The sequence below is a fragment of the Lolium rigidum genome, chromosome 3 (assembly GCF_022539505.1).
Source record: "Lolium rigidum isolate FL_2022 chromosome 3, APGP_CSIRO_Lrig_0.1, whole genome shotgun sequence".
Classification (NCBI taxonomy): Eukaryota; Viridiplantae; Streptophyta; class Magnoliopsida; order Poales; family Poaceae; genus Lolium; species Lolium rigidum.
Window position 1 is genome coordinate 14,159,597 of NC_061510.1, and position 12,166 is coordinate 14,171,762.

A 12,166-nucleotide genomic window follows, 5' to 3' on the forward strand; every position below is an offset into this window, starting at 1 on the left:
TTCATTTATTAAAGTTTTTCATCGGAGGACATATGCAACCAGAAATTCATGTTTGTTAATTTTACATAAAATTAGATGACATAAAACATGGCCATCTCAAAGATTTTTTTTTGAATTTTCTATCATTTTCTATGATTTTTTTTGAAAACTAAAAAGGCGATATCGATCCACGGTGCAAATCCTAAGATTAGTAGTATGGTGCCAAAAAAAGACACGCGGCAAGTATTTTGGCTGATTCGCGCCCGTTATCCCAATATATTGGAAGCGGGCGGGTAAATGCACACGCGACCGGTGTGGAGATAGCAGTCGCGTGCCCCCGTGGGCGCGCGCAGCGGGTACTTTCTGGATCCGAGTACAGCTGGGTCTCACATACTAGTTGCGTGTGCTACCCTCCGGTACGTAGCCATTACACGTTTATCAGTCGCGTGCGCGTTTTGGGCATTGGCTACTAATACCAGTCGCGTGCGTTTTGACGGTTGCGCTACCAATGAGTGTTCCCCTATAGTGTTTTGCCTACTAGTGACGGCAAGCTTAGCTAGATCGGGAAGGCAGAGGCGAGGAAGGGGAAGAAAGCTCCGGTGCATTCGCTAAATATGGGCGGCGAGGAGGCGTTGGAAGCATTTAGGACGGGGATGCAAAAGGAGTGGGAAATTGAACCCGAGGAGTCCCGCACCGATCAGAAGGCCTACGAAGCTCGTCTCTACCGCGTGTTCTGGAACAACATGTTTGCCGGCGAATGCGCCTCCTACGAGGACACTAGTCAGATCCATCTTTTCATGCCTCTCCTAATTACTAGTCCAACTACTTTTGTCTAGTGCCCAATTTTGATTGTTCCCCTCCTAATTACTAGTTCAGCTCGCCATCGTTGGACTAGTCAAAGTCGTCGTCATCGTTGTCCTCCTCCTCCACCTCCGCCTCGTCGTCCTCCTCCTACTCCATTTGCGCCATCACAGACGCCGCCAACGCATCCGCCTCCATTGCCGCCGCCTCCTCCCGCAGCAGCAGCTCTGGCGCCTCCCGCCGTCCTGAAAATGAACAAATTTACATTTAAATAGATTCCGAATGTGAGCAGAAATTGAAGTTCCGAATCTAATTCAAGGGCGATTCTCCAGAGTGTTAGTACTCTGAGGTTAAAATTTATATATTTAAATAGATTCCTAATGTGAGCAGAATTCAAGTTCCGAATCTAATTCAAGGGCGATTCTCCGAGTATATAGTACTTCCATCCGAGCCGATCCCCAGATCTATCTTTTAGGGTTTTCTCGCATACAGAAAGCAGAGCGGCGGTTAGGAAAATCAAGCCTCTCCGACTGTACGCGTCTAGCGCCTGAGCGATGTTCGCGAGGACGGCTATAGCTGATAGGAGGAGGAGCATGGAAGCCAAGGAGAAGGGTGTTTTGGAGAAGGCGGCTGTCAGCAAGGAGAAGCAGACGCAGGCGGTGATTCAGCCCTCAAAGCCGCCATTTGTTGAGGCGGCGCTTGCAGCGTTTCGGGCAAGAAGGAAGAAGGAGAGGGAATCTGAACCTCAAGAGGCCCGCACCGACATTAATGCATACGAGGCTCAGCTATACCGCAAGTTCTGGAATGATAACTACGCCGCCCACGAGTGTGCTTCTTACGAGGACACAAGTAAGTAGTAGTCTTACAGCCCCGTGAGCCCATTTTCTTGCTATGTTTACTCTGCAGTATAACCCATTGCATGCTATCTTAACACACCGTTGCTTGCTGTCTTGACTCTGCAGTTGGTACTAAATTCGCTAGCCATCAATACTGCAGCACCCACTGCTTGCTATTTCAACTCTGCATTAACCCATTGCTTGCTAGAAATACTGCGGCACCCTTGGCTAGCTATCTTTATTCTGCAGTAGCTAAATTTGCTAACAATCAATACTGCAGCACCCATTGCTTGGTATCTTAACTCTTCAGTAACTAAATTCGCGAACCATCAATCCTGCAGCACAAATCCCTCCAATGTGCTTCACCAACTCCAAGGACCTTGATTGCACATTCATCGGCATGAAGCCAACTCTCCAGGTCTTCTCCATTAAGATCGAGGAAGTGACACAGGGCTTGGACTGGCCGCTTGATGTCTATGGCGTGGTCGCGGTGCGTGATGTGGTGGATCACAAGCGTAATGTCATCTTTTACCGCGAAAAGGACAATTGCCAAACTGTTCACTCTGAGGTTTGTATATATTTGCACTTCCATGTGTATATTTACCCTAGCTGTAACAGTTTGTACTTAATACTGCCAACTCGTATGCTTTTTGCATATATTAGCATGCTGCCAGCACGTTGGTACAGGAACACAAATAAAAAGTGAGAAACTGAGTACTTATTTTTCTGTAATGCTATGATGATTCACATAACCCAGATAATTACAAATTAGTTCAATGCAAGCTTTGAGACGAAACAATATCATTTTTTTTGAGAAACGTAAAAACATTCGTGCAAGATTTGAAGTGTGTTTAAGAATTCTGAAAGCAAGAAGGCAGGCTTTAGGAAGGAGTGGCGGCATGAGAATGGTTTTTGGGGAAGAAAGGCAGATGAGAGACGAGTGTGGATTGGCTGCATTGTGGGGACAATCTGTTTGTACACTCTACAAGTATATTTCCAGCTTGTTTTATATTTTATTTCTGTATGTTTGCAACAGTTCATACATGTTAGCAGAACAGAAGTGAGAAGTGGACTCACCACCAACTCGAATTCTTTGAAGTAGGGAATGTATAAGATTGCAGACCACGGTTCAAAATTCGGTCATACAATAGTTGCTTCTAAACAAACATTGTGAGGAAACTCACCACACTCAAAATCAGCTTCCTAAAAAACCCCTTCAGAATGAGTAACAAATGGAGTGCACATAATTACCACCATTGTTTTTTTACTTGTAGATCAGATCTGGTGCAAGCTTCAAGTTGATACATTTGAACCCAGTGATTCTGTCTTTTGTGTGTCAGTAGTCTCTACATTTCAACCTAGTGTAATTGTGTGCATTTAGGATGTCAATGTTGTGCATATTTTCATGTATTGGGCAGTCCTATAGAGCAGTTTTGAGAGAAAAAAACATCATGCTCTGATTTTGTAAAGCAAAGAAAGTAATACAAACGAGTTCCAATGCTGCTGGGGTTAACAGCTATTACAAGGAGCAGACTAGCCAACTAATATAACCCTCCCAGAAAATCACTCCCCACCCACACAACTAAAGTTTTAGTTCAGCAGACACAAGGAACAAGCATACAACTCCAGACTGAAAGCGGAACGCAGCACTACCAAAAAGCCCAACTTTGAAACAACAAAACACAAGTTTGCTTTTTTTCTTCAGATAGTTATTGTCTTCTGACTCCCTTCCTGATCTTGCGAATTCTGTGTTTAGCTTCCTGCACCACCCAGTCAAAGGCATCCTGTGTCCTTTAATCCCATAGAGGCCTCCAAAGCTGGATGAATTGTGGTGCATTTAGGATGCCAATTCTGGGCAGTCCTATAGAGCAGTGACTGCAACTTCTAAAAGAATCATGACTGTTCTCTTAAGAATTTGAGTCTCTCTAAATCTTTTCTTCGGATGAGCTGTCTAACTGTTGAATCCATAGCTTGGTCTGTTTTTGTAATCTCCTTTTTTTTGTATGTGATAGTTTCTTGTGTTCTACTCCGATTTCTTTCTTAAATGTATTTCATCATCGGTTGTGAAGCACACCATACTTGAAATTAGCTTCCTCAAAAATCCTGTCTAACAGCAGAGAAGATTTGTTAAATAATCATAAATTCATCAGCATTGAGTTGCTTTAACAGTCTGTATTTAGTACTACCAACTCATGTTGCATATAGTAGCATGTTGCCCACACACTTGTACAGGAACACAAATTAAAAGTGATACATAATTTGGCAAATGAGTACCTTTTTTCTTGTTAGCTAGGTCATCAGTTGTTTGTGACTAGGAAAGCATACGATGACTCGCCTGTCTAACTGTTGAATCTATAGCTTGGTATGTTTCTGTGATCTTCTTTTCTTGTATGTGATAGTTTCTTGCGTTCTATTCTGATTTCTTGCTTGAAAAGTATTTCATCATCGCCCTGTTTTTTGTACACCTTAACAGTATGTTCTTTGAGTCTTTACTGTTAATGAATGAAAGAATTTATTTAAGCATTTATATGTTGCATGCAGGATCCGTTTCTGTCGCTTACAGGTCCTACCCGGGCTGTTGTAGTGACAGTACATCCCACCTATTTCGAGGTGGATTTGAAGGTGAAAGGTACTGTGGAGTCAGATGATAAAGATCTGAGTTTGTTAGCACTATGTTATACATGTAATGGCCCATGTACATCATGGGACATTACTCGTATTGCGACTAGCAAACTTAGCACCTTGAAACTCAACTTTGGCCATATTCTCAATTCTGTGGAGGCAACAATTACCGTTGATATTCTGGCTGGACAGTGGCCAAAGGAATATACAAAGGGCTTGTTCACTGCCAGCACTGAAAGTCTTAGAGGGAAAGAGCTGACTCTAGTATCTTTTGAAGATGGTAATCTACCTGTTGAAGATGGTGAACTGAAGCTTGCACGACGAGTAGTTTCTGTTGAGCTTGTTGCACCTGAGGAAGGCAAGTTTAAACCAAAGCTGCTAGTTTCTATGAAAGCACTCAATGTCAATGAGAATGGCAAGGTGGAACGCCTTCTGAGCTTCAAGCCCAAGAGCCGAGGTAGTAACAGTAGAATCATCAAGTTTGACCAGTGTGAGATGAAAGTCAGTGTGGCTTGGTCTCGTCTCTCCACCTTTAGGGGTATCTACGAGAATGCTATGTCAGCTCAATCTGTCTAACTATGTCCTTAGCTAAATGCTTGTCCTAGTATATAGATCCTTGTAACCAATGTTTCTCAATTGCTATCATCTCGCCGGCTGAACTTTTGTACTAAGCTCTCCCTATGTGCTAACTTCAGATGCATCTGAACGTTTGTACTAAGCTCTCTCTTTGTGCTGACTTGCACCTGTTGCATGCACCTTTCTATTAGCATTTGTTTCATTTGGTGCTCTTGCTTCGAGTTTGCCATTCATTAGTATTTGTTCTATTTGGTAGCTCCTACATTGCCTTTGTTTCATCTGTTAGCACAATTTGCCAAGAACATGGACAATTTTGGCACTCCTGCAGTTCTGTTCGAAAGAGCACCTGAATTCTGCAATAGTTTATAGCTAACGTTATCAAGAACAGAGTTCACATCACAAATTCTCATCTAGACGTAATACACAGGTTCTTGTTTCCCTTTGATACTATCGTACCAAACTACAGAATCCATAAACAGGAAACAAACTGCTAGAGCACTATCGTACCACACTACAGAATCCATAAAAAGGAAACAAACTGCTGTTTTGGCACAACAGGTTTGATACACTATGTACGTAGAGCTAACATATCCAACAATGTCTCTTCGGCATCATCTTCGCATTGCAGTTTATGAATGAAGTGCATCTCGTCTGTAATTGTCACTGTCCAAACCGCGACCATATAAACAAACTCCTCAGGTACTTTCTGCACCTGGACCAAGATCACCAGCGGCCATGGATAACTTATATGGCATGCAAATGAGCTGAGGCTCTTGTTAATCCCTGGCAGCATTGTTTCTCCAAGCAGTGATGGGCTTCCGTAGGTTGTCGAAGAGAGGCTTTGGGAGGCTGTCCAAGAGCAGGATTTGGAGAGGCAGAGTGAAGGCGTCTGGTTTCAAGTTCCACTTGCTCCTCAGCCAGACTGAAGAAATGTTGTTGTCTGAATCTTGGAACTCCGGGGTGCTCGATGATTTCCTGACGGCGAGCAGGCCATCACCGTACGAAGGCACCAGCCTGGCTGCTAAAAGATCTTGCTGGCTATTGTTCATATCTGGCTGATGTCAGTTAATCTAGCTCGTCAGTGTCAATATTCAGTTATAGGTGTCGATAGTTTCACTTAGTTCGTCAGCTAGTTTTCAGGGTTTGCATCCCTCCCTGGCAAGCGCCGGGTTTATAGTCACATCTTGTCTATGCTACGTCCCGCGGCAACTTTACGTTGCCGCGTGGCGTGTCCCTCCGAGAAAGCGCACATTCTCCGTCTATTGCTGGGGTAACAAGCGTCGTTGCCTTCACAGAACGTCCCGTGTAACGTTACCGCGGCACCGCGGTGACACATCCTTCAGAGAAAGCGCTCATTCCCCGTCTATTGGCGGGGGAATAGGCGCCGTTGCCTTAAGAGAATGTCACCCTGCAACGTTACGGTTGCTGCGGTGACACCCGCGCGCTGTGGACAGTTAGGACACCTACACAGAGATAAGCTCGTTTGGCTTAGTCTTTGACACGATCGGAGCGCTGTTGCTCGATCTGCTCGGGCGTGGGATGGCACGTTCACCATGAGCTCCGTGAGGATAGACACGATCGTTGTATTCTCGTGAAATAAATAGAAGAGAAGGAAAGCAGAAAAGCTGCAAGGTTGCACGCAGCGCAAAACAAACTGTCTCTGTTCTTCGTTCTTGTTCCTTTAGAGAGAGAGAGTGAGATCGAGAGAGGACCCAGGCCACAGCTGACTGCCAGACTTTGGCCTCAGCGCCAAGCCTTGCCCGGCGGCCCTCGCTGACAGGGCACCGCTGCTGTCCTCCCATGCTGTGAGCTCAATATCAGCTTTCTGGCGCTGCCTTATTTGTTTTTCAGCATCATCGGTTTTCCAACTTTCATCCACGTTTACAATAGGGAAGCTAGTTCCAAGCAGCGAGCGCTGGCCTTGGCAGCGGCTGCAGCTGGCCGGCACGCCGCTGCTGCCGCATCCGGGGGGCGGCGGTGAGACACCGGCTGGCCTCCGAGGCTGCCGCGGCGCAGCGTCGCGCCCTGGCGGAGTGGAGGATACAGCCAGCCTGCTGCCGCCGCAACAGCCAGGCGAGGGCAGGCAGGGGCGCGTCTTGCCTCCTCCGACCGCTCCGACGCCGCTCGTGGCGGCCTCCGTGCATGCTGCTACCGTAACCAAAGGGGGGTCTGCTCCGCCCAATCCACCCCCTAAGGTGGCGGTCTCGCGTCGAGCTTCGCTAGTCACCCCATCGCGTAGGAGTGCGCGGCATGGGGTGGCAGCGGACGGCGCGGTGACCACGGATGAAGATTCGCTGGCCAAGGCGATGAGGCGCAAGGCAGCGTCAAACCTCGACCCCGCAGGTATCGGTTCATGTGATAAATCCTTTCTTTCTTTTTCCACGCCTCAGATTTCTTCTAAGTTAAATAATCTAGGCGTTTCTTTGGGTTCTTCTCTTGATTTAGTTTCTGTTTCGACTAAAGCACTGAAACATATGGAGTATGATAGACTCAAATGTACTCCTGTCTTGAAGAGCAAGTCGGATACCTCCCATACAAGTGATGATGACGATGAAGCGTACGCCATTTCGGATGGCCAGCTTCTCTCACATATTGTAGGGGAGGTATCATAAGTCGTACTAGATGATGCGATGCTTAGTTCATGTTATGAACTCAGGGCAAAAGATCGCAAGTCTAGATCTTCTTCTTTTAAGAAAACCGCTTGGCCTAATAAAAAGGCAAGAGTGTTCAAATCTTCTCATGTTTCCAAATGAATGGCATGTTTAAGAATAGCAGAGGTTTTAGTGACTTGGCTAAACACTTATACATTTCTGAATCCATTCGGGATCATGCTTTAGATTTTATTGCGACCTCTGAGACTGGGAAGCGTCATTACTCCACAAGCTTTCTGAACCGCCTTTCTGGTGGTGAGGATTTCGCTTGGGTGTCGCGACCCCCAAGAGGTCGGTCCGGGTGTTTGCTGGTAGGCGTCCAAACTTCGACTATGGAGATATTAGATAATTCCGGTGGTGACTTTCATATAAAGCTTCACATTCGGAATAAATCTGATAACTTTATTTGGAGTTTAGTGTCTGTCTATGGGGCGGCCCAGGATGCACTCAAACCTGCCTTTCTACGTGAGATGGTTAATCTTGCAAAGGATAATCCACACCCTATCATCATAGGAAGGGATTTTAATTTGCTTAGATACCCACACGAGAAGAGTAAGGGCAGGTTTGACAGTCATTGGTCTTTCCTCTTCAACGCTGTCATAGAAAGTTTGGACCTGAAAGAAATAACAATGATAGGGAGGCAATTCACCTGGGCTAATAGTATTCCTGATCCGACATATGAGAAGCTAGATAGAGTACTAATGGACTTGAACTGGGAATCAAAATTCCCTGTCGTCTCTGTATGTGCTCTTCCTCGCATCGAATCATTGTCGGATCATGCTCACATACTTTTAACTACTGGGACCCCTACTCAATCTCGTAAACGTTCGTTCAAATTTGAACTAGGATGGCTACATAGAGAAGGGTTCTCGGATATGGTTAAAAATGTATGGGACCAGCATTTTGTCGCGGGCTCCCTAATCCAAAGATGGAATAGCAAGCTTAGGGCTGTGCGAAAATATCTTGGAGGGTGGGCATGACATATGGCTGGACAACTCAAACAAGAGAAACTCAGCCTTTCGACGTCAATTAATGATCTAGAGGCAATTGCGAAATATAGAAGGCTGGCGACACATGAACTTGATCTAAAAAATCAATACAATGTGAAGTTAGCCGGATTATTACGCGAAGAGGAACTCAAGTGGTATCAGCGATCAAAGGCTCAATTCTTATTGGAAGGAGATTCGAATACGAGATACTTTCATAGTGTTGCTAATAGCAGACACAAAAAGAAACGTATTCATTCCCTTATCCAAGATGATGTCACGATCGAAGGACAAGAGCAATTATCTTCTTACATTACATCCTATTACAAAAGTTTATTTGGAGCACCGGAGGATTCACATATCTCTTTGGATGAATCCAGAGTAGATGATATACCTTAGGTGTCTCCGCGGGAGAACGCTGTCCTTTCCGCTCCATACAGGGAGGAGGAGATTATGAAAGCAGTTTTCAAGATGGAACACAATAAGGCACCAGGGCCGGATGGTTTTCCAGCTGAGTTCTATCAAACATTCTGGGACACTATAAAAAGTGATCTCCTAGAGTTGTTTCTAGAGCTTCATGATGGACAATTAGATCTCTTTCAAATTAACTTTGGGGAAATAATTCTTCTCCCTAAGGTTTCCGATGCGGATCGCATCCAGCAATTCAGACCTATTTGTCTACTCAATGTCTGCTTTAAATTTTTTTACTAAGGTTACTACTATTAGACTTAATTCTGTAGCCGATCAAGTAGTGCGTTCCACTCAAACAGCGTTCATGCAAGGTCGATACATCTTGGATGGTGTAGTCACGTTGCATGAGACGATACATGAGATGCACCGCAAAAAGTTGAATGGGGTTATCCTTAAAATCGACTTTGAAAAGGCTTATGATAAAGTCAAATGGTCTTTCCTACAGCAAACACTTCGGATGAAAGGTTTTTCTCCGGAATGGCGCGCTCTAATTAATAACTTCATCTCTGGTGGAAGTGTCGCCATCAAAGTTAATGATGATGTTGGCAAATACTTCCAAACCAAGAAGGGGTTAAGACAAGGAGATCCGCTGTCTCCAATGTTATTTAACATTGTCGCGGATATGCTTGCTATTGTAATTGAGCGTGCTAAGGAAGATGGCCAGATTGAAGGAGTGGTGCCCCATCTGGTACTGTCTATTCTGCAGTATGCCGGTGATACAATTCTGTTTATGGATCATGAAATAGATAAGGAAAGAAATCTGAAATTAATTCTCTCAACTTTCGAGCAGTTATCTGGTCTAAAGATTAATTTCCATAAGAGTGAATTGTTATGTTTTGGTGATTGATACGTCCAAAACGTATCTACTTTCCCGAGCACTTTTGCTATTGTTTTGCCTCTAATTTGTGTATTTTGGATACAACTAACACGAACTAACGCTGTTTTCAGCAGAATTGCCCTGGTGTCTTGTTTTTGTGCAGAAACTCAACTTTCAGGAAAATCCCCGGAAATAATCGCAATGGGCCTATTTTCACAGAGAACTTACGAGGCCAAAAGGGCGAGCCAGGAGGGGGCCCATGGCCCCCACACCAAAGGCCGGCGCGGCCTGGAGGGGGGCGCGCCGCCCTATGGTGAGGGCGGCTCGGCCGCCCCCCGACGCTCTCCTTTCGACTACTTAACCCTCTCGACCTAAAAACGCACGGGGGGTTCGACCATATTTCCAGAAGACATCCAGAACACCGCCGCCATCGCGAAACTCCGTCTCGGGACCAGAAACTCCGTTCTGGCACTCCGCCGGGACGAGGAATTGGAGGAGATCGTCGCCATCATCACCACCGACGCCTCTCCATCGACCAGCCATGTTTCCCCCATCCATGTGTGAGTAATTCCCCCGCTGTAGGCTGAAGGGGATGGTAGGTATTGGATAAGATTGATCACGTAATAGTCATAAGATTGTTAGGGCATAGTGCCTAGTATCCGTAGTTGGTACTTTTATGATATTGTTGCAACTTGTTATGCTTAATGCTTGTCACTAGGGCCCGAGTGCCATGATTTCAGATCTGAACATGTTATTGATTCATGTTGATATTCATTGTTTTATGATCTTACCTGCAAGTTGTATACACATATTGCAGTCCGGAACCCGAGGCCCCAAAGTGACAGAAATTGGGACAACCGGAGGGGAAGGCGGTGATGTGAGGATCACATGTGTTCACAGAGTGTTAATGCTTTGCTCCGGTGCTCTATTAAAAGGAGTACCTTAATTTCCAGTAGATTCCCTAGAGGCCCTGGTAGGACAAAACAGGTTGTGCAAGTTTCTCATTGTGAGCACGTACGACTATATACGGAACACATGCCTATGGATTGTTTAGTACTTGGATACCACTTTATTATTATCTGCAAATGCCCTGCCTTAATTGTTACATGAATTCTCTTATCCATGCAACGCCCGTTCATCCATCCCTGTGCCTACAGTATTTTAATCCTGCTGTTTACTAAAATCACTACTGCTGTCTTTGTTACACTGCTGCTGTTATTTCACTACTCATACTGCTATAAAACTGTTGCTACTGATAAACTCTTGCGAGCAAGTCTGTTTCCAGGTGCAGCTGAATTGACAACTCTGTTGTTAAGGCTTGCAAATATTCTTTGGCTCCCCTTGTGTCGAATCAATAAATTGGGTTTTACTTCCCTCGAAGACTGTTGCGATCCCCTATACTTGTGGGTCATCAAGACTATTTTCTGGTGCCGTTGCCGGGGAGCATAGCTTTATTTGCAAGTTCACCTGAATTGATATTTTTCGCTGCAAATCCTCCATCATGGGTAAACCTCGCGATACTAAAGTCGCCATATTACCATCCACTACAAGAAAAGGTAGAACTCTGAGTACCTCTGCTGCTCTTGATTCACCATCTGTGATAGGTCAACTTGTTTCACCACCACAAGCTTCACGTGTTGGTACTTCTGCTGAAACTGAAAATTCCTCTGATAATTTTGATGATGTTTCTACTGTGCTTGATGATAATGGTTTGTTAGGATCTTTTCTAGATGCTACAATTGCTAGGTCTAGACAAATTGAAAATACTGAAACTCCTAATGAAAATACTTTTACACCTGTTAATTCACCTGAGTCTGATGACCTTGATGAACATTATGTGGAACTTGATGATGATTTTATTGATAAATGCAATGCTACTACTGGTACAAGTAATATTAAAAAGCTTCTTGCACAACATACTGTTAGATATAAAGCTGTCTCCTGATCCTAAATTTGCCACATCTCCTATAAACATTAAGGATAAAGATTATGATTTTTCTCTTGATTTATCTCATATATCTATTGTTGAGAAAACACCTTTTTGTGGTACTGAAAAAGAAAGTGTTGTGGAGCACATGAATGAGCTTTCTACTTTAAGTAGCTTGTTTTCTGATGATGTTAAGATGCGTACTTATTTTGTTGCTAAATTTTTTCCTTTCTCATTAAAGGATGATGCTAAAACTTGGTATAATAGTTTGCCTCCTGATTCTATTGATAGTCCAAGTTGCTTACTTGATGTTTTCTTTCGGAAATACTTTCCTGCTAGTGCTCAACATATTGCTTTGCAGAAAATTTATAGTTTTGACCAGGAATATGAAGAGAAATTGCCTGAAGCATTGGAAAGATTTTGCTCTCTTATCAGAGCTCGGCCTGGACATGATTTGGAAAAGCATGATTTACTTGATATATTTTATAGCGGACTAACCA

At 44.4% G+C, this 12,166-nt stretch overlaps 1 protein-coding gene across 1 annotated transcript; it reads left to right on the forward strand.

The window, feature by feature from the left end:
- The first annotated feature begins 1,334 nt into the window (after positions 1-1,334).
- LOC124694360 lies at positions 1,335-4,952 on the forward strand. The gene is made up of 3 exons (XM_047227354.1): positions 1,335-1,629; positions 1,958-2,184; positions 4,158-4,952. Exons 1-3 carry the CDS (start codon positions 1,335-1,337, stop codon positions 4,812-4,814), a joined length of 1,179 nt encoding a protein of 392 aa, XP_047083310.1. The 3' UTR covers positions 4,815-4,952.
- Positions 4,953-12,166: the final 7,214 nt, after the last annotated feature.

What these genes read in the sequence shown, in the direction of transcription:
- LOC124694360 (XM_047227354.1), top strand. Translation starts at nt 1,335, where the DNA reads ATGTTCGCGAGGACGGCTATAGCTGATAGGAGGAGGAGCATGGAAGCC. An exon ending in TGCTTCTTACGAGGACACAA is followed by an intron (nt 1,630 to 1,957) that starts GTAAGTAGTAGT and finishes TCAATCCTGCAG; the next exon opens with CACAAATCCCTCCAATGTGC. An exon ending in GCCAAACTGTTCACTCTGAG is followed by an intron (nt 2,185 to 4,157) that starts GTTTGTATATAT and finishes TGTTGCATGCAG; the next exon opens with GATCCGTTTCTGTCGCTTAC.